Here is a 26457-nt window from a genome sequence, read left to right as displayed (position 1 = left end):
TATGACTGTCTTAAGACAGTCATAGGGTAAACCTAATCCTAATAAAACTTAAGTGAGTTTGTGGTGTGGCTCACTCATCACTTCACACCCGCACTATTGTGTCTCTCTCACTCTCACTCTCTTGCTCCCTTTCCAACTTTTCTTCGTCCTCTCACTCACTGATAGTCAAAGTGCTATAGCAGTGGCAAAGAATCATGTGTTTCATGCTCGCACGAAGCACATTGAGGTTCATTATCATTATGTCAAAGAGAAGTTGCATGCAGGGGAGATCAATATGATTTATGTGTCAACACATGACAATGTTGTAGACATCTTCACCAAAGCACTTCCACGTGAGAAGTTTGAGGCATTTCGCAGTGCCCTAAACTTATCTTCTTTTGGTGATTGATCACTACCTTATACACCACATTGGCACTGCAGGGGGGTGTTAGAACTATTATTATATTCTAGGCAATGGCCAAAGTAATGTGATAAGTGGGTTAGGGGCACTTTCCCCTCTTAGAGGTTTTTCCCCCTAACCACTGTTTAATCCCTAACTACGGTTAGTGATTAGATAGGGTTTTGTCACTTAGACAAAACCCCTCATCTCTCTTTTGTACTTCACTTCATTCAGTCCACTATTGAGTGACCTACGTTCAGCTCACTCTCTCTTTCTCACTCTTGCTCTCCGTTTTTCTCACAATGACATGATTTGGTAAATTGAAACTGTAGATCATTGACTGACTGCCATTGCCTCCTACGTCAAGCAAAAAGTTGCAATGTAAGGTCAAACCCTAACGATTTGGTCATTCCAGCTCATAGGGAGAATCAGGAGATCAAGAGCTCTCTATTAATGCACAAAGCCTCAAAATCTGAGCACTTTGAAAATCCGACCCTCTAGATGGGTGACACATGGCAAATCAAAATCCCTGGCACTTCTGGGGATGCATTTTTGCACAGAGGGCTCAAGATATGATGGTCCAAATATCAAGATCATTGGACTACAAAATTCACATGATTTTGCCCAAAATCTGCTCTGATACCAATTGAAACAAGACTTCTACTAAAGCGACTAGCAGGAATTGCAGAAATAGAGGGAAAGAAAAGGAAAAGGTCACTTGTACTAGAAGAGGACATGGGTTAGGACGCTCCATGAGGCTGGCCAGCTTGGTGGTAGATTCAGTCCTCTTGCATGTACAGCCCAGTTAGGCTGATGCTTGAAAATATCATACAGTTAGATGTGGAATCTGAATTGTATTAATCATGAATGAAATGCAAGTACAGCTGAGCCCCTTTTTATAGGCCTAGGAAAGTGGGCCAGCACAGTAGTGTATATGGGATAATACAACAGAGGAGCCACGTGGCAAGCCCAGAATCAAGCCAAAAGAAAATATTTAAGCGTTTTCAATGAGTGAGACCACTTTTTGGCTAACAGGGCCCACTATCTAACTGCTAAACTAGAATTCACTAGTGTTACAATTTTCTTTGTCTTCTCTCCCCCCCATATGAGCATCTCCGCTACTAGCCTTTTCAGCCCTTTCCCTACGTCTTCTTTCGTTATGATGTTGTTTGTTGCTTCAATGGGAAAGTCATGATTTACTTTCTCTTCCCCTTCCCTTTTGTAGAGGTCTTTGATGAACTGTATCATGTCTTCCCATGTTGCTTTCCTCATTGTTCCTGCGAGCTAGGTAGCCAACATGCATCCAAATCTGTGTTCACTCAGTAAGGAGAACATCTATTGATTGCATGGAACTACAAACACAAAGCAAATGACACCTGCAATCATAGGACTCCAAAGCTTACAAGTTGATTTTACCATCTATAGAGTTGTCATGATAGCTTTCAGATTTCCTAGAACCACTGGTGTTGTCTCCATGAGAACAGGATGCTTCCACGAGGCAGAAAACTCCTTGTATCCAGCGCCTGAGAAATATTGATACCACAAAAAAGGCATGGAGTCACTGAATTCGCTCCTAATGTGCAGCCCCTTCAGAGCATGTGCAAAGTAAAGGCTCTTACACATATACATACAGACATGTGTGTGTATGTACACAAAATACATGTGCATGTGTACACACATGCACGCACGCGAGCACATGCACACATATGCATATATATACACATACTTATACATATATATACATACATACATACATACATATGTATGTATGCGCGCACGTGTGTACACACACACATGTATATATGTATATATTGGTACACATACATGTAATATAAATGTATAAGTGTGTGTCTGTGTGTGTGCGTGTGTGTGTTGGGGGGGGGGGGGGGGGGGGGGGAGTTTAACATCAGGGTATAAACCGGGAGCCGAAATGACTCATCAGACGTCAATCAAGGATTACACACACACAACACCACAAACCAGTGCCTCAAGGCTTAAACGTGAAGAGAGAGAGAGAGAGAGAGAGAGAGAGAGAGAGAGAGAGAGAGAGAGAGTTCACATCAGGGTACAAACCAGGAGCCGAAACGACTCATCAAACATCAATCAAGGATCGAACACACACGCGTGACAACACAAACCAGAGCCTTAACCACCAAGACCCATGTGATCTTACAAAACTTGGTGGGGAAGGATGGCTTATACATGGAGAGAGAGAGAGAGAGAGAGAGAGAGGCACGCACACTATATATAGGCTTAAAGGAAATTGAACCCTCTAAAAGATTATAAGTTACTTTACCTATCCATCACAATTTCTCGGGCACGGTTTTCTACTTTCTTTTCATGAACCTTGACTGTCTCACATGAAAAACCTTCGTTTTTGAAAAGATCACACAATCCAACCTCCGTGAAGTAGAATGCACGCTGCAGACCAAGGTCCAGTGGAGCAAGCATGATTGTAAAACCTGCTATATGCTGAATGAATTCATTTTCCAAGCCGAACAGCTCATTTAATACTTACAGTACCATCACCTCTGACATAAAAATTTTGACTGATCTTCTGTACTTTACTGGAAAACCTTTCCTGCATAGGTTATAAGTCAAACATTAGCTGATGTAATCACAGAGAACTGTTCTAAAAGGCTCAAAAATTTACATATAGAAGTATCAGGATTTAAAACCCTTGCAAAAAAACTGTATTTAATTTCCATGTGCACGACAAGGGCAGGCTAACTAAGGCTACATACCTGTGGATGTTCCCATAAGCTCTACGCTGGATGTATTAGAATTTTAGATGCTACAATAACAAGATTAATATATTTTGTGCCATAATATGTGGGCCATAGACAGAAGGTCCCTAATGATCATTCATTGTGCTGTGCATGCTATGACAACCTTGTTTAAATAGGCATGGCAGGTATGTACATACAAATTTCACTGGAGCTCCTGCTGCCAATTCTCTACTCTGCATATGAAATTGATTTTGCTGATTTGAGGACCGTGATACAATGATTTCAGTATGTAGCTGATATTATTTCACTTCAATATTGATCTATATCCCTCACAGAGGATATCACCCCTGGATCCCACCTTCAATGCCATTGCTAAAGTTAAATAGAACAGGTCTCTTCTCAATTTTCTTGACGTGGAACTACAATATAGTGAAATGTTCACAAAAGCCACATTAGATATAGAAACACATAGTAACAGCATGTCAGCAAGCATTTATTCCATGCTCTTCGATTCACTAACTGAGATCTTAACTCTCAGAACTCTCATTGAGGAGGAAAGGCACCATAAGTAAAAGGTATACTGTTTCAACCATTTCTGATTTGAGAGAAAGAGAGATTTCATTGAGAGAGTACTTTATTTGTGAAGTATTCTTCCTTTAACTGAGAGATATATAGGGAGAGATCATACATTTCATGAGAGATTCGTAAGTAATTTGTGAGGTAGAGAGCTTTGAAAGCTCCCATTTATATAGGAAGAGAGAGTTCTTATGTTCCTTTCATTCTGAAGTTTTTCCATTATGTCTCTCTCTATCCGAAGGCTCAGGAGGAGCTCCATATCTAGACACACAACAGCCACTTCCAAACGTCTCACCAAACGACCGGGCGACTCAACCTTCAAGCTTTCGGCTCTCTCCACACCTGGATATCAGACGACGACCTGCAACTCCCGGCTCCCTACAGCTGGCGGCTCACAATGGCCTAAAAGCTCAACTACTCACAGCAAAGAAGCAGCTCAATTCTCTATAGCATCTAAGGCAACAGCTCCTACACCAAGCACCCACGAGCAGTCTACGAAATCTCACTATCAACTCCATCGACCAGGCAAACACAGCAGCAACCGACTCATCTGCTCAACCGACTGCCAGCCACGACTTGTCACTCAGCAGCACTCTGCAGCCCACCTTCTACAACAACCGAACCTCAAGCTGGCACTGCCCCCTGCAAGGCACACTGCCCCCTGCAAGGCACACTGACCTCTACAAGCACACTGTGCACAGTGCATGTGCACACAGGTGACACATCAGAACACTGCTCCACTGGCACACCCCTTCCAAGGCACAGTCATTGCATGTGAACCCCTGAGTGCCACATCATCACTGAGCACATTTTTACCCTTTTTACCCCTCCACCTAGATCAAGCCGTATCTCTTGATCCAGGAAGAATTTGAAGACGCTCCAAAAAGAAAAAACGCTCGATTTTTCGTGCTCTACGCGCTCGTCACATCACGCGCACATTTTGGTGCAGGTATCACACACTTTTGAGCCTCGCCGACGAATCCACTTCCTACACGTACATCAGCCTCTACATCAACGTATCTGACCCATCACCTAAAACGAACAAAGAAAATGAATTATTTGTTGCTTCTTCATCGCTCGACGGTTGGTCTAGATCTAGTTCAGAGTAGATTAGATCATCCATAGCAAAGAGAACCCCAAAGCATCCAATCGAAGCCATGCCGAAAATTTCCTAAATAGTTCCTACTCGGAGTCAATCCCAACGCTCACATGCGGTTTCACATCATCACATTACCTGAAACCTGATGTTCCATAGTTCAGTGAGCCGACTTCAAAGTGTTCAAATACATTAATCGATTGTTCAGTGGGCAGACAGAACATGGTTTGATTTCACACACACATGATTGTTCAGTGGGCAGATAGCACATGATTTGATTTCACAAACACATGCCATCATTGTAAAGCCTATTTGGCTATTTTTCGGCATTGTGCACATCATTTCAAGCCTTGTAAAGCCTCTTGGCTATTCCTAGCATCGTTTGCCACAAGCCTTGTAACAGATTGGATTATATATTGCAGTTCTATCTTCACCGACAATTCAAATTTCAGTTGATACAGTCAGTGTATTGAAGTTGATTCAGATAGTGATTTCACAAACACTTTGAGTACATTTCTTGCATCATGTCTACGACTAGCAACCTCACTCTGGAGGCATCTGCTAAGCTAGACAACTCCAATTACGGCACATGGAAATACTGAATGGAGACCATTCTTGTACTTTAAGACAAATGGGAGTATGCCGATGGATCTACACCTAGACCATTGGACGATCCAGCCAGCGGTAGCTGTAGGTCATATTCTCCCGGTTCTAGTGATGCCCTATGGAACCTGGTATGTGCCTTGTAAGCATAGTTATAGGCACTCTAGTGTTTTAGTGCCTTTTATGCCACATAGGATATTTAGTCTTATGTGACACCTAGGACACTTACTCCTAGGGTCTACTTTTCAAGTACCTTGTACTTTCTTTTCTCTAGTCTAGTTGACGTGACGGCTTATCTCCATCGACTCCTATACTTGCTCCTTTTTCACATCGTCCCTACAGTGGTATCAAAGCTTGGTTGGACCTACCTCCTGCCCCCGGACTTGCACCTGCTCCATGTACCCCCATCCGTACGACTGTACGGAAGTCCGTACAAATCTTGCGTTAGTGTCTGTACTTGCTCCGTACGCACCTGCGTTGTACTTGCTCCGTACGATGTACCTGCTCCGTATGTTGTATCTGCTTCGTACGTACCTACGTTGTACCTGCTCTGTCCGCTGTACCTACGTCGTACAATGTACCTGCTCCGTACAAGTGTATCTTCAAAGCACCTGCTCTGTACAATCGTACTTGCGTCGTACCTACGTTGTATAACTGTACTTGCACAGCAGATGTTCCGTACAAGATACCCACTCCTACAGTGGTATTCCGTACAGGTATACCTGCAGTACTGACCGTACAACTTGTACCTGCTCCAAGTGTTCCGTACAGTTTCGCACGTGCGAAACTGTCATCAGGGCGTACTTGTTTTGGCATTGGCTATGAACCAGGTACTTGGTTCTTGCTTGCTAGACCTTTTCTGGGTCTCAGTGCAGTCACCTACAAATATTTGCAGTGTTGGGGCTTTTGCAGGACATTGGCAAATTTGAGACTTTCAATTCTTTTCACCTCATTTGGTTGCAATTTCTTGCAAGAACATTAGCGTTTTGGGATTTGGTCTGCAATTTCTTGTTTGATTGCAGTACATTGGGTCAGATTGCAGGACATTGAGTCACATTTGCAGGACATTGGGTCAAATTATAATACATTGGGTCACATTTGCAAAAATCTCAACAAAATTTGGGGTTTTTCTGTATTTGCCCTCTTTTTGGCCTATTTGCCCTCATTAAATTTGGGGCTTTTGCCAAATTTGCTGTTTTTTGCAGTGAACATTGCCTGACACAGTCACATTTGGGTCAAATTTGCATTTGCCCTTTGATTTGGGCTGGAAATCTGCAGAACATTTACTTGCAGACATTTGTTGTCATTTCTGGACAGCCAACTCTTTGCAATGATAGCCTTGAGGCTTTTGTGTTTACAAGTCTCTTCTTTTCACGGTATCCCATTTGCAATGGTCGGCAACAATCATGATCTATTTGGCATTCTTCATGAAGATGATAAGTTGGATGGCACCAACTATCCAATGTGGTCTTATCTAATGAAACATATTCTTGTTGCAAGGCATTTTTGAAATATTGTTTCTAGAATTGATTTGAGGCCATCCAATGCTACAGTGGTTGCCCCTACTGCTGGTCCCTCTGCAGAGGGTACTCCTCCTAATGCCTTATCCTCTAGCACCCCTGCTGTTGCTCCTCCAACTCAGGAACAATCAAGATGGGATGCAAGAGATGCAAATGCACATTCCTGTATTGCTTTATCATGCAAGAGAATCATTATTCCACACATTCGGTCTTGCAGGACAGCAAAGGATGCTTGGGATAAATTGGCTTCTCTTTATCAGATTCGCAATGAGGCACGTGTTGCATATTTAAGAAGGCACTTGCAAGAAGTCAGTATGAATGAAGGTGACTCTATGGATGCATACCTGACAAAGGTCACCTCATGGAACAACTTGCCAATATTGGTGAGGTGGTGCCAAATTCTCAGCTTGTCAGTATCACATTGAATGGACTGCCAGATACATATCAAGGGTTTGCTACAACCCTTCGATTAGTGGCCATGGGTAATCCAGACCACTACTCTTTTGATCAGCTAGTCACTTTGTTTTGCAGGAAGAGCAAAGTCGAGCTAATAGACAAGCTATTATTCTTGATCATGCATTTGCTTCACAGCAGACAGGAAGAGGCAAGGCTTCCAAGCCTATGGGCAAGCCTAAATATGGGCCTAACAGGATTGACAGTTAATGCCTCAAATGCAATTGAATCCCACGAGCCAGCGAATGCCTCACATGCACTCTCCAGGATGATTGGGCATGGGCTGTCCATTCCTCCTTTGATCCCTCCCAAGTTGATGCACTCTTTACTGCTAATGATGCTCAGTCTTGGTATTTTGATAGTGGTGCTTCACATCTTGCAGACAATTGTTTCATTCCTTAGCTAATGCACCTCGTGGGAGAACTGTCACATGTGCTAATAATGCCTCCAATGCTGTAAAAAGAATTGGAGATGTGCAGCTTACATCCATTTCAAGCCATCCTGTCACTCTAACTAATGTTCTTTTCATGCCTCAAATAGAAGTCAACTTGATTTCAATTTCAACAATTGCCACTTCAGGTTTCAGAGTGATTTTTGATGGATACAGATGCCTAGTATATGATCTTCGTGATGACAATGCCATAGTTCTCACTGGCACTTTGAAAAAGGGGCTTTATCACCTTGATGATCACTCAGCTGCACTCTCTATTGAAGCATTTGCTATTTCAGATTCACAGCTTGCTGAAACTCATCTTTGGCATGAGAGAATGGGTCATCTCAATTATGGAGCTCTTGCCAAATTACATTCACAGGACATGGCAAATGATGTACCTCGAATTCACACAGTTTCCAAACATGTGTGTGAGGCTTGTCTTTTGGGTAAGATGCATCGGTTTCCTTTTCAAAAGAATTGTCCAAAACTCTCACAAAGGAAATTGCAGCTAGTGCACAGTGATGTCCGTGGCCCAATGAGGATAAATGCCATTGGGGGGTACAAATATTTCATGACTCTCATTGATGACTTCACAAGATATTGCTGGGTATATGCTTTAAAGGCCAAATCTGAAGTGTTCTCATGCTTTCAGAGGTGGCTGAATATAATTGAGAATGAATCAGGATGCAAGCTTGTCACCCTCAACACAGATAAGGGGGAGAGTATATGTCAAAGGAGTTTGATACTTTTTTGTCTTCACGGGGCATTGTTCACTCATGCACTACTCCTTACGCTCCTCAGCATAATCCTGTTCCTGAAAGGAAGAACAGGTCCACTATGGAGATGGCCAGATGCATGCTTAAGGCCAAGTCCTTGCCCAATAAATTTGGCTTGATGCAGTGATGTGTGCTAACTATGTGCTGAATAGATCACTTACAAGGGCATTGAAGACTGTTGCACCTTATGAAGCATGGAACGGCACGAAGCCTTCACTTTCACACAGAGTTTTTGGGTCTCTTGCATATGTTCATGTACCATCTCAGCTGAGACATAAGCTTGAACAAGGCAATCAAATGCTTATTTATTGGTTACAGCCAGGAGAGCAGAGGGTATAGGTTATACCAACCAAATACTGGGAAGATTATTGTCAGTAGAGATGTAATCTTTGCTGAACCTCCTCTTGTGGACTGCAAAGCTAAGCCAGAAGTTGACATGTTTGATGCCTTTGACTCTTGGTTACCTCTGCCTTCCTCAGAGGGGGACTTTGACCAGCAACATGAGCCTCCTGCAGGCCCTCCAACAAGCAATGATCAGCCAGCCAGTACCCCATGCTGATTTGCAGGTTTCTCTTCCAACACAAAATGATCCCACTATTCATGATGCAGTGATTGAAGAAACAGCTGTCAATAGACAGCAAAGGCAAGTTCCCAGATGGCTTCTTGATACATTGAGGGACAACAAACAAGATCAGCCTTTTGCTTCCCGAACAAGATCAGGGAATAGACAGATGCATGGTCACTTTCTTGAGTTTGCACTCCTTGCTACAGCTTGCAATGAAGAGCCTTTGTGTCATAAAGATGCTTTTGACAGCAACGAGTGGATGGATGCAATGAGAGCTGAGTTACAATCCATTGCCAAAAATGACACATGGGAATTAGTAGATCTCCCTCCTAGCAAGCATGCCATTGGTACTCGGTGGGTCTACAAATTAAAAAGGAAATCTGATGGCAGTATAGATCGACACAAAGCCCGTCTTGTTGCAAAAGGGTATGCCCAACAACAAGGCATTGACTTTGAGGAGACCTTTGCTCCCACATCCCGGATTACTACTATTAGATGTGTCATTGCCATTGCAGCCCATCACCATTGGCAAGTGCACCAGCTTGACATCAAGACTGCTTTTCTTCATGGGGATCTGCAGAAAGAAGTTTATGTGACACAACCTCCTAGCTTTGAGGTTGTTAATTCTGAAAACAAGGTATGCCAGCTTAGAAAAGCCCTTTATGGTTTGAAGCAGGCACCCAGGGCATGGTATGCCAAAATTCATGCACACTTACTATCCCTTGGTTTTCAAAATAGCCCCATAGAGCCGACTCTTTATGTCCGTGGAAGTGGATCTGATTTTTTAGTGCTGATTTTATATGTGGATGATATGCTAATCGGGCCCACATACTCAGCATATTGCAGCTTTCAAGGCTGATTTGCAGTAGGCTTTTGAAATGTCAGACATGGGACAGCTACACTATTATTTGGGCATTCAGTTTGCTCATGTTGAGGGGGGTATCATGATGTCACAGTCCAAGTATATTGGACAGCTCCTTGATCATTTTCAATTCGAGGATTGCAAGCCAATCTCTACTCCAGTGGACCCTAGCTTCAAATTTTCAGCTCATAATGGGAGCCCACCATGTGATATCACCCTTTACCAGCACGCTGTTGGATGTCTCATTTACTTATGTCACACCAGACCTGACTTACAGTATGCAGTATCTTAGCTCAGCAGGTTCATGCACATGCCCAGTTCACAGCATTGGCAGGCAGTGAAGAGAGTCTTCAGATATCTCAGAGGCACTCAGGATTTAGCCCTCTTCTATGGTGATCAGGGTTCACTTACTATGCATGCTTACACGGATAGTGACTAGGCAGGTTGTCCGACACCAGAGTGTCACATACCGGCAATTGTTTTTTGCTTGGCAGTTCGTGTATCTCTTGGCTCGGCAAGAAGCAACCAACAGTTGCCACATCTGGCTGTGAGGCTAAGTACAAGGCAGCCTTCACTACTGCAGTAGAGTGTGTTTGGCTTTGACAGTTACTTACAGATCTTGGCATTCACCAGACATCTTCCACTATGGTCTACACTGACAGCCAGAGTGCTTTGGCCATTGCGCGTAACCCAGTGTTTCATGCGCGTACCAAGTACATTGAAGTTCACTATCATTATGTTCGAGAGCGGTTATCAGTAGGAGACATAGAGTTGTCCTACCTTCCCACAGAGGACAACATAGCAAATATGTTTACAAAGGCACTTCCTCGTCCCAAGTTTGAAGTCTTCTGACAGGCTTTACACTTGGTTCCCTTTGTTACATGATCTAACATACCTTGGACATTCATAGGTGGCTATATCCTTTTGGATGAACATGTGCCACCATGACCAAAAAATACCAGGTATTCTGAGACGTTTCCAGTATACTTCAGCCCATACCATGGAGGGGGGTTTGTAGGTCATCTTCTCCCGGTTCTAGTGATGCCCTATGGGCCCTGGTATGTGCCTTGTAGGCATAGTTATAGGCACTCTAGTGTTTTAGTGCCTTTTATGCCACATAGGATATTTAGTCCTATGTGACACCTAGGACACTTAGTCCTAGGGTCTACTTTTCAAGTACCTTGTACTTTCTTTTCTCTAGTCTAGTTAACGTGACGGCTTATCTCCATCGACTCCTGTACTTGCTCCTTTTGCACATCGTCCCTACAGTAGCTCTACACCTGTTGTCACAGCACCAGCAGCGGGATCTACAGCTACACCAGCAGTTTCCCAACATGTAGCAGGTCTTGCCATTGCCCAAGCACAGGCAGAATGGGACAAGAAAGACAAGTATGCATATCATCTGATCAAGCAGAATGTGCAAGATGTCATGCTAGGACAACTAAACACTGTCAAGACATCAAAAGAAGCATGGGATATGTTCGCAGCTCTCTACGAGTCCAAGAACACTTCCAGGATTCTCACACTAAGAAATCAGATAAACCAGAGTTTCTGCAACAGCAATGAAACTGGTCATGCTTACGTACTCAGGATCAAAGATTACAACAATCAACTCGCAGCAGCACAGGAGACCATGAATCCAACATAAATTATTCAAGCCATCCTAAATGGACTAGGAGAGGGACTAGAATAGGAGAGGGATTCAAGTCATCCTGAATGGACTATGTGACCAAGATATCTAGGATGCCAGGTTGGGGTGGGCGTCTCCCGGCACAACAGTTCGCTCCCGTGTTGGAGAGTATCAGGAGAAAACTCATCTTTTGGAGTTCAGCCAGACTTGACCTTGCATCCAGAGTTGTGGTTGTGAACCAGGTCTTATTGGCCACTGCCTGGTTTGTTTGCTTATGTTAGTGCAGATCTAGAGGTTGTGTCACTCAACTCATGAGACATATCAAGAACTTCCTATGGAGTGGTTTAGATGGCACCTCAGATGTTGTAGCCAGGGTGGCTTGGAAGACCCTCATTCTCCCTACGGGAGAAAGAGGTACTTGACCCTGATCCTATTCTCCTTGCGCTGGGGTCTTGGAGACTTTGGCTATATGGTGGTTCCCCTATTAGGTTCTTGTAGTGGGACCCGGGGGAGTGGGAATGGATTGATGAGGGGCACCAAGAGAAGAGCTTCCCCTTCTTTTGCTACACAGTTAGAAATGCCCGGAGATTTCAGCTCAGCAGTAGAGGTTGGAGGCCCTCCAGAGCACCACATTGGGATAGTTTTCATATTTCCACAGTTGTGCAGAAGAACTTTTGGCGTAGGCTCTAGAAATCCCTCGGGAATAGAAAGATCATTCTTTTCTTTTGGCTTTCTATTCATGGAGGGATTGCAGTGAGCCTGTGGAGATCCAGGTTTAGGCTGACCCTACTTGTCCTCATTGTCACATGGCAGTTGAGTCAGTACAGCATTGCCTTTGGGAGTACAGATAGGCGAGGATGATCTGGAAAGGTGTTGCTAGGATTTTCAGCATCTTTCATACAACACCTTTCTGTATGACCTGGGGTTCAGTGGCTTGGTTATCTTCTTACTGGCCCACAGGTGTTTTTCGAGAAACATGATCCAGATCAAGCATTCATTGTACGACAACACTCAGTGGAGTCTTGTTCCCTCCAGGATCTTCCCTTCACTCCTTTCAGAGCTGCTCATGCCTAAGTAGACACGTCTTGGGAGATTTTGGCTAGCATTACAGCTTGGCATATTTGGAGAGCCAAGTGTACAATGGTGATGGAGGGTATTCAGGTTCACACTTCCCAGACTTTGGCCAGCAGTATTTGGACCGACACAATACACACTCTGATGGCCATTTGGGCGAGCATGCAGAGATTCTCCAGAGCAGCCACTCCTAGGAGAGTTACTTTTTTCAGAGTTTGGAGAGGATCTCCTTTCTTCTCTGAGTCTCCCTCAAGGTTGAGATGGCATTTTCAGCCTCCGCCTTGGTTCTTTATTAGCTCATTTTGAGCTGTTTTTTCCTCATGCATTGCATGATGTACTCCTGCATTTGAGCTTGCTCTTGCCATTTTCATTCATACTTAATGAAGTAATTTTCTTGAAAAAAAAAGAATCTAGTCCAAAGTACCACCATTCAACAGCAAATTCCGACACTGGAAGAACTCCAGTCGGTTTTACTTGGTCAAGAACTCAGGACTCAAGCCATTCACACACGCAAAGGTCATTCTAATGATTGAGCATTCACAGCTTCAAATAGAAGCAGAGGCAGAGGTAGATCATTCTAGCGAAGTGGTCGTCATCAACAACAAAATCCGAATTAAAGTCAGAATCAGCATCAGCATCAGCAAAGAGGAAATCATTCCAATCGAGGAAGATTCCAAGGACGAGGGAATGCATCCACTAACGTGTTAAACATTCAGTGCAACTACTATTATAAGTTTGGACACTATGAAAAAGATTGCCGCAAGAAGCAGTACGACCAAGGCGGTCAATCCAAGTTCAAGGGAAAGACATCACTATTGCACTTTTGTATGTAGATGATCTGATTGTGATCGGAATCTTCATCAAGAAGCTAAAACAAGACTTACTTGCAGAGTTCAACATGAAAGATCTTGGACTTATGCACTATTGTCTTGGAATTGAGTTCTAAAGACATTCAGACAGCACCTTCATGAGTCAGCTGAAATATGTTAACAACCTCCTGAAGAAGTTTCATATGGTAGATTGCAAGATTGCAGCCACTCCCATGGAACAAAGTTTGAAACTTACAAAGGATTCAAAAAAGCCTACGGTCAATGACAAGTACTATCGGAAGCTCATCGGATCTCTTATATATCTGACTATCACACGGCCAGATATCTATTATGCAATAAGCTCACTAGCACAGTTTATTGGCAAATCCAAAACAGTCTCACTGGAATGCAGCCAAAAGAGTCTTGAGATACATCGGAAGTACAAGACAGTTTGGAATAGAATATAGAGGAAGTCATCCAAGGTTGCATGGATATTGTGACAGTGACTATGCCGGAGATCATGAGACCAGGAGATCAACACAGGGATATGCATTTTTCCTTGGCCAAGATGCTATATCATGGTTGTCAAACAAACAGCCAATTGTTTCTTTGGCTTTGATTGAAGCAGAGTATAGGGCTCTCACTACAGGTGCATGTGAGGCTTTATGGCTCAAAAGACTATGGTCAGAAACACATTACTTTGATGAATCAAAGCCAATAACAATATACTATGATAATCAATCGGCTCAAGCATTGGCCACCAAGAATCCAGTATATCACTCCAAAGCACATTGATGTCAGAGAGCACTTCATCAGAGAAAGAGTGTTACTTGGTGACATCACACTGTAGCATTGTGATAGCAAAGAGAATGTTGCAGACATCTTTACCAGACCACTCGGTAGAGAGCTTTTCGAGAAACATCGACAAGCTCTTGGTTTGACGTAGAGGAAGGACATTCCCATTAAAGGGATGTGAGTAAATGTAATGCTCAATCCTTCTTCAATTCCCCAGAATCATCGTCTTGAGGGAAGGCCTACTTCATGATGTTGATCTTGAGAAAAGGTGTTGAGAGACCACGCTCAACATCATGTGATCATATGTGCATAGCACTAACCCAATAGAGTGCTATAAAGGAAAGGGTTAGATGCCCTAACCCTAATCCTAAAAGGGTTTGTATATGTTCTATGTTTTCAACTAAATCTAGCGTACAGTTAGTCATTTGTGGTGTGCTCTCTAGCTATGCCCTCTCTCCTCATCTCCACTCTTCTCCTCTCCCCTCTTCATATTTTATTAAGAGCCTTGTTTTTTGGGAAAAAAGATCAAAATCAGTTTCAGAGGAGCCAAATCATCACTTGCGAGCTGCCAGAGCCTGCTAGGTGCTACTAGAGCCAAATCGCCATCTGCCAGGAGCATCCAGAACCTGCCGGGAAAAATTGCCATCAGCCAGGGCCAGTTTCGGTGCATCCAGAGCCTGCGAAGAGAAATCGCACCTGATCCAGGAGCTTGTTGCAGATTGCGATTTTTGCCAGGGTGTTTCTTTACAGATTGCAATCTGATTTCCAGGCCTTCCGAGCTGTTCCAAGTGGCTGCGACCTATTCCAGGGTGCTTCCAGGTGATTGTGACCTGTCTAGGCTGCTATTGGAAATTGTGATTTGCTTTCCAGGCTATCTAGGCTCTGCAGGAAACTTGCGATTTGATTCTAGGGAGCTTCTGGGTGTTGCTGCTGATTTTGGTAACTTTCCAAGCATGGGTGTTCTCTTCTAAGCTGCTTTTGGGGCTATGCCAGAGCAGAATCAGCTTTTCCCTGCAGGATCTAGGGTCTTCCAAACCCGATGACCTATCTTCTATGGATACTGGGTAGAAAAAGGCTTGCTTTTTGTATGCTTTTGCCGTTCCTTGATTGGTTGTTGGCTAGTTATTGCGTTTGGGTTTCTTTCATCGCAAAGAAAGGTTAATTTATGATGTTTAGCAGTGGCCAGAGAGGCTATAGATTGAGGCAACCTGTTTGGAAGTGCTTTGTTGATTGATTGCACCAGAGTTTGGCTGTTGAGGGCTTGTCTTGCAGTTGTTCAGCCGTGTCTAGCTGGTTGGGCACTTGGTTGCACAATTGCAGGTGTGTCACACACAATGGATGCTTTTGGGGTCTCTTTTGCATGCTTTGGTTGGCTGAGGACACAGCGTTGTCTAGTAATTGGATGCCAATTCACCATTTGGAGTTGAGCAGTGGATGATTTTGGGGTCTCTTTTGCATGCTTTGGTTGGCTGAGGACACAGCGTGGTCTAGTAATTGATGCCAATTCACCATTTGGAGTTGAGAAGGGAATTACAGGGTAGGCCGGATGGGGAGTCTACGGGCATTGGTTTGCCAGGTTTGCCTGTGGTGCAGCTTCCCAGAGACCTTTGTAATCAGCCGCTTGGCTTCAAATGAATGTTAAATAAATACCACAAGGGGCGCCAACGTTTGGGGCCACTTGGTGTCCTTGTATCTGAGTAGGAGTGCTCTAGCTCCCTTGTGATTTAATCTGTGGTGCATAATTATTTGCCAATTTACTGTGTATGCTGTAATTAAGTGGATCCTACCAACCTTTACATTGTTAAGCTGGTTTCAGTAGCCCCTCCACTGAAGATGATATAAGGACTATGTCATCAATGTATAGCAATATCTATATCATGAGGCCGCCGAATAGTAATCCCTCGCTCCCTAGGCAATCTATGAAGAATGTGATCTCATCGATGTAAAGTCCGAAGAGAGTTGATGAGAGGGGGCAGCCTTCCTCCACCCCAATCGTGCTCTCGACCCAATCAGATAGACTACCTAGGCACTGACTCTGCCTCTGACTGACTCATATAGGCTTATCACACCCCAGATTAGCGTCTCTAGATCTACATCTCCTGTAGTCTCTTGATCATGCAGGATCGTCGATGTGCGAAATGCTCAGTCCATGGGCCCTTATAATCCTGTGCTTTCCAGTTGTGGAGGCGGTGAAGTGCAGCCCATACATTCTATGTAGTGAACAAGTGACAGGTAGTGGCCCTGGGCAGAGGACATATCCGGTGGTGCCTGCCTCGGGACATCATATAAGGAAAATGCATAAGTGTAGCTTACCTCAAGGTCAATAATGGGAATGGGTGCCTCGGGACATCATATAAGGAAAATGCATAAGTGTAGCTTACCTCTGGGTCAATAATGGGAATGAGTGGCTTCCCCTCCAAAAGAAGCCCCCATCCATTGGTCAGGTCTCCTTGAAATGATCTGATGATCTCATCCATCTTGTGTGCGAGGAAGGCCCGTCTCTTACGACGTGTCAACCATCGAAAGATCCAATGTGTCTCAGATGACGTCAACTAACCCAAGGCTCGCTCCCGTGTGAGGTGAGCTCGTGTCTCTCTGCACTCGTCATCAAACCAAGGGTTTTGAGGCATCTTCCCATCTTGGGCCCGTTCGCATCAGGTCGTAGGAAAAAACCTGGTGGCACCGTCCTATACTACAGAGGCAAGAGTGTTTGAGGCTAGGGTGAGGTCTATATCCTCCTCCAATAGGGTAGGAAGCTCTCTGGCTAAGTGACTCACATATACTGGATCAAGGGCACGATCAGAGTGGATCTCAGTGCGAGCAGGTGTGGCGGGAGCTCTCCCTGTGATTGGCGTAGTAGCAAAGATACGGAAGGCCAAATATGAATGGTCGATTCAAGTGGGGGAGGGGGCACTGTGAAGTCATGTATCCGCGACATAAAAGCTAAGGGGCCCAGTAGGTAGTCCACTGTGCTCCCTCCCCCCCCCCCCCTGACAATGGCCATCTCTGAAGGCCATTGTAGATGATGATATCCTGGACTGCTTCCAGCTCAAGTGTCGCTTGTATGTTGTCACATGTGAGGCTGCAAAGTGTCTCAGGATCCTAAGCTCTATTGCATCTAGCTCCGAAATCATATGGGGATCTCCCTCATATGTGAAGTCTAGTAGGCCCACTTGCCTATCCTTTGTCCTTGCATTGAAGTCCTCCAAAAGGAGGGTGTCTCTCTGTCTGGAGAACTCTACGATGCCATCATGTATTGTCTCAAATGGGTTGTGTCCCTCTATGATGACCTCATGAGCACACCGCCATGAAGATCATTCGGGCATCTAGCAGTAGGACTTGTATCCACATATGACGTTCATGCTCCTCTCTTCATACCACAGATATGAGTGTTCCAAGTGTGTCTTGAAAAGTACAGCCACGCCTCCAGAGCCTCATACCCCACTGTCTCTTCTCAATTCTCTACTCCCAGGTGTATCCTATCAATGTGGGCAGCCCTCTCTCTGGGCTCTCATGTGTCTCGGTGTAGAAGATGATGTCTTTATCTGTGTATGTCTCCAAGAAACCACCCGGGTAGGACCAAAGGGTACCATTACAATTCCATACAGCCATACTCAACTTGGTCTGTGCAATCCCATCCTGGATCCGACACAATCACAATTCCCCTTCTTCCTTCTCCCCTCCCCCCTTCTCCCCCTTGTTTGCTCTTTCCCGGATAATCACTTTGCCATCCCTGTAAGCAGCCCATTTCCCTGCTGCCATTACTCGTGTGATCCCTTCCCTTATGTGTTCCTGTTGTAGAAGGGTGAGGTCATCATCCAAGTAGATTTGATCCCCTTCAAAGATGCTCTCATGGTCATGAGGTTGGACCTATCTACCGCAGTTCGTAGTTTCAGCACTAAGGGTCTTGTTGATATCTCCATCTTCCCTACCCTCCAAGCTGCCTCACAGGTACGGTTGACCCCCATCTTGTTGAATGAAGTTTGGGCATCTGCCATTGGGGTATCTCCCACTATTAAGCCAGCCTCTGACTATGACATTCGTTCTTTGCTGGCCCTCCTTTTCTCTTTCTCTAGTGTCTCAGAGATAAACTCTTTTTTGGGGGCTGCTTATCCTTTTTTAACCACTTCTATTCACTCAAGCATCACTGCTTTTCCCTTATTGAGCTATTGTGCGAGCTCGGCATGTTTACCATTCATGGTAGCCTACATGGCCGACATCTCTTTCTTCAGCGAGAGAAAGAAAAGAGAAAGAAAGAAAGTTTATTAAAGTCTTCGGAAGACCGATGGGTCTATGAGACTGTGAAAAACCTGATACAACAAGCTGTGGTAGTGGAGCTACTAAACGAGCATCCATACCAATGCAAAATGCAAAATGCAAAAAATGCAAAAATGCAGAATGGCAGTACTAAGTCCTAAGTACAACATAGTCATGTCGATGGTCGACTATATATCAATCTCAGCATCATCATCAATATCATCATCATCTTCAGCAACAACAAGATATCAGGATGGATGAGGCAATGGAGGCATGAAGTCGGCAATAGAGTGTTGTTGGCCACTCAGAGGTGCGTGGTCCTGGCACGTCTCCTGGTCATAGCTCTGCGTCTAACCAGGGCTACTGTGACCCCCGTCGGTTGGGCTCCGACTCTAAACAAGGAGGGGATGTCTCCAAGTGTGATCTGTGTGTCGACCCTCTGTCTGAGCAGTCGGGTCACGGTCTCCGGGTCACAGTCATGTCGAGGCCTCGTCTTGTTGGGGTCCATGTGATCTAGTTGAAAGAACTCCATGATAGAGCTCTGAGAGGGATCAACCCAGGAAGAAGTCTGCTCCTGTCTCTGTGCTCGGAGTATCCTCTCGCGGTGTCTAAGTGCCTCATGAATGAAACCTACCAAACACCGCTGGTCTGGGTAGGAGAGAAAACCGGCTAAAATCCCATAATTATCCCTGAAGAGGCAGTGGAAACGTCCTCGGATCTCATAGTACACAGGACACCTGAAGATGAAATGCTCCTCTGTCTCAACCTCCTGTATGTCACACAGTATGCATATGCGCTGCTCCCTAAGTAGTCGCTCTGCTCTGCCGCTCTCGATGCGAAGTCTGTGTGAAGAGACTCGGAACTGCCCAAGAGAGATCCTCAACGAGTGGGGTAGGTGAATCTGTGTGTATCCTGGTGGGTCAATGAAACCCTCCGCTGTGATATGTAAGAAGTGATCTCTGTAGAAGCTAAGCTTCATTGGGAGTTCACTCGGTCCCAACCAGGTCCGAAAAGTGTGTAGCTATAGTAGATCCTCATGGATAACCTGGTTGACCTCGTGTGATAAGAGGGGAGAAAACGGAGCATCCATGCTATACTGGAAGGGAGGTAGTCTATCCATGTGGAGCCCCAGTCGCTCAAACCATCTCTCTGTACGTGCATACCAGCACCTCTGATCTTCTCCTGCTGCAAGTGCCATAGAAGAGGATAGAGCTATCCATGGTAGCCTGCTACGCCCCGAGGTATAATCCCCATATTCCCTAACTCGGTACAGATATGTGATGACCTGAAATGCAACATCTAGCTGTAAAAGTAATAGAGTCTCCCTGTGTCGCCGCATCTCCATCAAAAAAGAGGCCACGCAAGTGGATCGGATGGGAGTGGACCGAATCCGCGGCCCTCCTGAAAGAAGCAGTGATGCGTCCTCAAATCTCATAGTAAGCAGGGCAAACACATAGGAAGCGCTCCTCTATCTCCATTGCTACCAGTGTACATAGTCTGCAGTCCATTGCTCTCTAGGTGTACCTACAGCTCTCCCTACCTTGATCCTCAACTAGTGAGATGAGACCTGCATCTGTTCTATGGCAATCCTCAGTGCATGGGTAACTTGTCTCTCCTCTAGATACTGGGCCAGATGATCAGTCCATCCTCTGATACTCTCACGAAGTGGTCCCATTAGAACTGGATCTTGGTAGGGTTCGGGGTGTGTATAATGGGGGTAGGTCCAACCGTATGATAAGGTTCATCCCTTCAAATCCCATGAGATGAGATCGGAAGTCCGAACTATATTGAAGGCAAGGGAGGCAATCCATTTGAATTCCCTAAGACCAAAACCATTTGGAGATCAAGCATACCAAGTTTTGTTGTCCCCGCACTCTACTAGTTGTCGAGATGATTCTAGAGCCAACCTAGGTACTCTCCATCTAGGAAGGCCCATACCATGTGTAGATATGTCACTATCTGGAAGATGGCATCAATCTGCAGTGGTGTCATAGTGAACTCAGCCAGTATGATCTCGTGAGGGACTGGCGGCTTACTCCTAATCATCCTACACCCCATGGTAACCTATAGCCTCTCCAATCTCCGCCACTCAGTTGTCAGTAGATCACATCCCCAAAAAGGTGCTGCATACATGGCTGTCAATCTCACTAGTGTATCAAAGAGCCACCCCTTCATTGGGGGATCCTTAAAGTATTCCTGGAAGAAAGAGAGAGAGGGAGAGAAAAAAAGAAAGAAAGAAAGGTTATTGAAGTCTACGAAAGACCGATGGGCCTATGAGACTAATAAAAAACCTGGTACAAACAAGCAGAAGGGTGGAGCTACTACGAGAGCATCATCACCCATGCTGAATCCTAAAGATACAGTCATATAGCATCAGTGGTGTCATGAACATCATCCTCATAAGTACAATGTGACCTCATGATGGTGTAGATGTGAAGGAGGAGGATGGAGCGTTGGTGGCTGTCAGTGGGTGCAATCCATCTCAATCTCCTGGCAATGACCCTGCTCCTTACCAAAGCTACTACAACTTATGTGGGCCGTGCTCTAGGTTTGAAAAAGGAGGGGAGGTCGCCAAGTGTAATATGCATGTCGATCCGCTGTCGAGTGTGGCATCTCTCGGGCTTTGGGTCTCTGCTACGTCTCTCGGCAGGGGTTGTGTGGTCCATACGGTCTGAGAGAAAAAACTCAGTAATCCTACTCTGAGAGGGATCGGACTGTGTGTCGGAAGCTTGTCTTTACACCTCAAGTAGAAACTCTCTATGCCGAAGTGCCTCGTGAAGGAAGGCAGCAAGACACCTCCGGTCTAGGTATGTAAGGAGCCTAGTGAGGAGCCCAAAACCGTCTCTAAAGAGGCAGTGATATCACCCACGGATCTCATAATATACGGGGCACCTGAATGCGAAGTGCTCTTCTAACTCGACCTCCTGTCGATCCCTCCTTGGAAATCCCCTCAACTCATCCACTCTCAATACGGAGTCAGTGCGATGACACTCGAAACTACCCGATGGCGATCCTCAATGAGTGTGGTAGATGGATCTGCGTCTACTCTGGGAGGATGATGAAACCCTCCTCCGAGAAGTTGAGGCAGTGAGTCCCTATAGAAGTTGAGCTTCACTGGAAGCTCCATCGGAGCCAACCAGGTCCTGAAAGTGTGTAGCTGTAGGTCGTCCTCTCAAATGATCTGGTTCACCTCGTGGTATCCAAGTGGGATATATGGAGCATCTAAGCTGTACTAGAAAGGAGGCAACCTGTCAATGTGGAGTCCCAATCTCTCTAACCACCTATTGTAGGCCATTCTATGGGCTATCCATAGGTGTCACTTATTCCATGGTATGTGCCTTGTAGGCCTAGTTATAGTCAGTTAGGACTATTGGTACAATTAGTACATGTAACACCTAGGTCCGTTAGTACACTTAGTCCAGTTAGGGCAATTAGCCCTAGGGTTTTGTTATGTTGGCTCCCCCTTGAGCCTCCACTCTCAGTTTTGCAGCAATCTTTTACAGCATCTCGTTTTTCTCCTTCTTGCTTCCATTTTTGAGCTTCCATTGCTTGTCATAGCCAACAATGGTATCAGAGCAGGTCGGGAATCCATTCCCTCAGCCATTGACAGCTTTCCCAAGCTGTTTGGCAGCCTCTGGAGCCCTCATTCTTGCTGGTCTTGCTGGTTTTCACACTCCCACGAGTGTTTGAGGCCTCTCCAAGCTTTTCCATCGCGAGAACTTCTCTTTTGGCACAAGGAGTTTGCATTTTGGAGCCCTTACTGCAAAGGAGACGCATTTTGGAGCAATTTCGAACTCTTTTCTGCAGCATACCTAGCTGTACGGATTTCGTACACTCTGTATGGAACTGTACGGATGCTGCAGGCTGCATTTGTTGCAGGAAATTTCACACGTGGTCCATACACACTATACGGACCTGCTGCGCCAGTGTACGGGCCTGCTGAAGCTGTACGGAAGCCTTTGCAGCCTGTTCAGTGTTCATTTCTGCAATTCGGAGCTGTCTAGTGATGCCTCCAGCTGCATGCTGGCTGTTGGAGCCCTTTTGGAGCAGTTTTCTTGCTGCCTCGAGTTGCATGCCAATTGTTGAAGCTCTTTGGAGCTTGTTGAAGTGATCTGGAGTCCACTCCTTGAGCCCATTCTTCCTCTTTGGCATCCCTTTGCCTCAGGCTGTGAGTTCTCCTCCATTGGATCTCTTTCACTCCATTTCTAAGTGCTCTCCTCCTCGTGGGAGCACTTTCTCTTGCTGTAATTCTCATTTCCAGCCCTCATTTGCTTGCATTCAGAGCCCTACACTGCTGTCCTTTCGGGCTACATCATTGGTAAGCGGTTCTTTCCAAGTTTTGCTTCATTTGCATTTTAGAAAGGCCGCATGTTGCCTTGGAAGGCGTCGTGTTGCCTTTTACGAATTTTTCTTGCAGCAGGTACACCATACCTTGATGGGTTGCCTGATTCTTACGAAGGCTTTGCTACTATATTGAGGTTGGTTGCACGGGATGATGCCAATCATTTCTCATTCGACCAGCTGGTTGCTCTTCTTCTTCAAGAGGAGCAAAGTCGTGCGAATTACAATGCTTCTATGGCTAGTGATCAAGCCTTTGCTGCCCATCACAAACACAAAGGCAAAGGCAAGGGTTCAGCTGGTAAACCCTCTCATTCCCATGCCAATCATTCATATGGTGCCTCTTCTTCAAGGGATAACAAAAAGAAGAAGAGATGTAATTATTGCAGGAAACCTGGGCATGATATTTCTGAATGCAGGAAGCGCATTGCATCTGAAAAAAAGAAGAAAGAGTGGGGTCTTGCAGTATCTAGTTCTTCTAGTGCAAAAGATCGACATGAGTCCACTAATTTTGCACAAGACCAGCATCGGGCTTCCTTGGTTACATGTCATTATAATCCTGATGTTTATAATGCTTGCATGGCAGTTTTAGATGTTCATGATGCCTGGTTCTTTGATAGTGGTGCTAGCAAGCACATCACTTCCTGCTTGAAGTTATTCAGTTCATTAGAGCATACATCTCAGGGGGCATTGTCACATGTGCCAATAATGCATCATATACCGTGAAAGGTATTGGGCAAGTTGCTCTTACTTCTGTCTGTGGTGGTATTGTTACTCTAGAGCATGTGCTTTATGTTCTAGGCATTCGTAAGAACCTCATTTCTATTTCAGCCATTGCTACATACGACTTTCAGGTTCTTTTTTATGGTGTTAGGTGTGCCATGTATGATGCTACACATGCCTTTACCATGGTCTTGCCTGGCACATTAACTAGAGGTCTTTATAGACTTGATGCTTATGATAGATGTTTGGATGATGATGCTGCACTTGCAGATGCACATGCCTTTGCTCTTGATTCTACCGTGGCATGAGAGGTTTGGACACCACAATTTTGGAGCCTTGGTGAAGTTATATAAGGATAGTATGGTTGTTGATCTGCCCAAAATGCATATGCCTACAAAGCATGTTTGTGAACCATGCCTGCTTGGTAAGATGCACCGTGCTGAGTTTCCCGAGCATGGGAGAGTTGGTGCTTCACGCAAGCTTTATCTCGTTCATAATAATGTTTGTGGACCCATGAGGGTTGTAGCTCTTGGGGAATTCTATTAATATGTCACTTTTATTGATGACTTCACCAGGTACACTTGGATTTTCGCATTGAAATCCAAATCTGAAGTTTCTTCATGCTTCAAGCACTTTATTGCCTTGGCTGAGAATGAGAGTGGGCTGCACATTGCTCACCTTAATACAGAGACGGGGGGGTGAATACATGTCAAAGGAGTTTGCTGTTTTTTTTGTTTCCCGTGGCATAAATCATCGATGCACGGTGCCTTATACTCCTCAACAGAATCCCATGGCTGAGCGGAAAAATATATCAGTGATGGAGATGGCCAGGTGCATGTTGAAAGCCAAACATTTGCCTAACAAGTCGTGGTTGGATGTGGTCATGTGTGCAAATTACATCTTGAACAGATGTCCCGCAAAGGCATTGCAGACTATCACACCTTATAAGGCTTGGACGGGTCGTAAGCATCGCATTTCTCACGTGAGGACTTTTGGATGCTTAGCTTATGCTCATGTGCCTTCACAGACACGCACTAAGTTGGATGATGAAGTTGTCAAGTGTATTTTTCTTGGGTATAGCTCAGAGTTTGTTAGTCAGGATGTTGTGTTTGATGAATCTTCCATTATGCCTTTGCTGGACTGTCAAAAACAGCCCCTTGTTGATGCCCCAGACATCTGACAGCTTAATGCCTTTGTTTCCATCTGATGCTCGGGATGATGTTCCATCTGAGGATGTACCTCCTCCATCTATTGGTCATTTGCAACCACATGTGCAACCAGATATTCAGCCTGATATGCCTCTCATTGATCAGGAACATTTGCACAGGGCTCTTGACCAGGAAAGAGCTGAAATCCAGGAGCCCAAAAATCAAAATTAGTCTACTACTTGTCTCATCACATATTTTACTTTTGTTCCGCAGTGTGTATCTCGGTTTGGGTTGCCAAAAATACAATTAATTGCTATTGATCAATTGCCAAATCTGTCGTGTTGCAAGTTCCCACGCTTTGATGTGCAGGATCCATACTAGCTGACCCGATGGAGATAGGTGATAGTCTCGAAGGCAGCATCTAGCTGCAACGGGGTAGCTCCGAACTCGGCCTAGGGGGAGAGAGAGAGAGAGAGAGAGAGAGAGAGAGAGGACTAGAAAAGAGGAAGAGAAGGTGCAAGAAGAGGCGGGGGGGAGGGGCAGCTGGGAAAGTGGGAGGGAAGGAAGGCTATGGTGGAAGCACAAAGCAGGGAGAGCAGTGCGAGATACGTCTGCCTTCATGGCACATTCTAAGGCCAGCCATTGGTGGGCAGCCAAAAGAATCCTCATGTACATCGAAGGAGTCCAAACCTCTACAGCTGCAATGGTTTCATGACTGATTGGGCAGGTAGCAGAGACAAAAAGTCTTCTACATTACGAATTGAGAGGGTAAGGATTCAGTCTTTTCTCACCACCTTTGTTGTGACTGTTTTCAAGGGTTTTGTGTGGATATTTGGGAAGGAGATAGCTCTCCCACCTCTGCTGTAATGATTGTACTTCGGTACTTTCTTGTTTTGAATTGAATATATTACTTTTTGATAAAAAGTCTCCTTTTATTGGCATATTTCATAATTAAAAAAGTATGCCTGATTATCCAATGGATCACTTGAACTTTCCTAGCTTTCATAACTGACGGCACTGCAGCCTCCCTTGTATGCTTTCAGTACAATGTTCCAAATAGTTTCTCTCCTTGAAATAGTTTCTAGAAATACACACTGTAATTTTCTGTCTAGCTTAGAGAAACACTGCCCCAGCCAGTTTATGTCATCCATACATCACAGTAAATGATAAAAGATTTTATAGTTCACATTACTGCAATAACTGACTGACCTGAGCAAGGTCACCAACAGCATAGTCTCGTACTAATACATGACCATTGGGCTGCAAAAAACAAGCACCATGATTAAAACAAAAGCACCTTAACTTCATTGTATGTCGGATACACATTCGAGTTTTCATTCATGGACAAAGGCAATACCTTCAGTACATTTTTGATATTCTGAAGCACATAAGGCATCTTGTCTGGCGATATTGCAGAGAGTGTAAAGACCTATTAAGGAGCCAATGCAGATTCATTTGGTTTCAAAAAACAGAAACTCAAGAACCATGCCGCACCTCTTGCAGTCATAAATTTTCCCAGAAACTAATGCTTCATATGATTTTCTCACCAACATGGCAATGTCAATCGAATCAACTGGAATAACTGAGATCAGGTCATCACAAGTTACGTCGCAAACAAATGCATGGATGTGCTTCTCTGTATACTCCGTATGGGTCTACAAAACATTTAAAAACATGGAGAGTACTGAAAC

General features: G+C 44.8%; 1 protein-coding gene across 3 annotated transcripts in view; it reads right to left on the bottom strand.

Annotated features, from left to right (window-relative positions):
- The window catches only part of LOC147886044 (S-adenosyl-L-methionine-dependent methyltransferases superfamily protein), a 101152-nt gene that overhangs the window by 34449 nt on the left and 40246 nt on the right, over window positions 1-26457 (bottom strand). For 2 of the 3 annotated variants that reach the window (XM_087396347.1, XM_087396348.1), the window contains exons 6-11: window positions 26314-26421; window positions 26124-26195; window positions 25976-26026; window positions 2898-2960; window positions 2676-2800; window positions 1796-1902 (exon numbers count right to left, since the gene is read on the bottom strand). In XM_087396347.1, the coding sequence (XP_087252473.1) occupies window positions 1796-1902; window positions 2676-2800; window positions 2898-2960; window positions 25976-26026; window positions 26124-26195; window positions 26314-26421 (526 nt within the window). The remainder of the gene's footprint in view (window positions 1-1795; window positions 1903-2675; window positions 2801-2897; window positions 2961-25975; window positions 26027-26123; window positions 26196-26313; window positions 26422-26457) is intronic. The other variant, XM_087396349.1, reaches the window with a different exon arrangement.

This window comes from Dipteris shenzhenensis, chromosome 25, assembly GCF_047967505.1.
Source record: "Dipteris shenzhenensis isolate YYH24624 ecotype China chromosome 25, Dip_SZ_1.0, whole genome shotgun sequence".
Taxonomy (NCBI): Eukaryota; Viridiplantae; Streptophyta; class Polypodiopsida; order Gleicheniales; family Dipteridaceae; genus Dipteris; species Dipteris shenzhenensis.
This window is presented reverse-complemented; position numbering and strand designations above follow the sequence as displayed.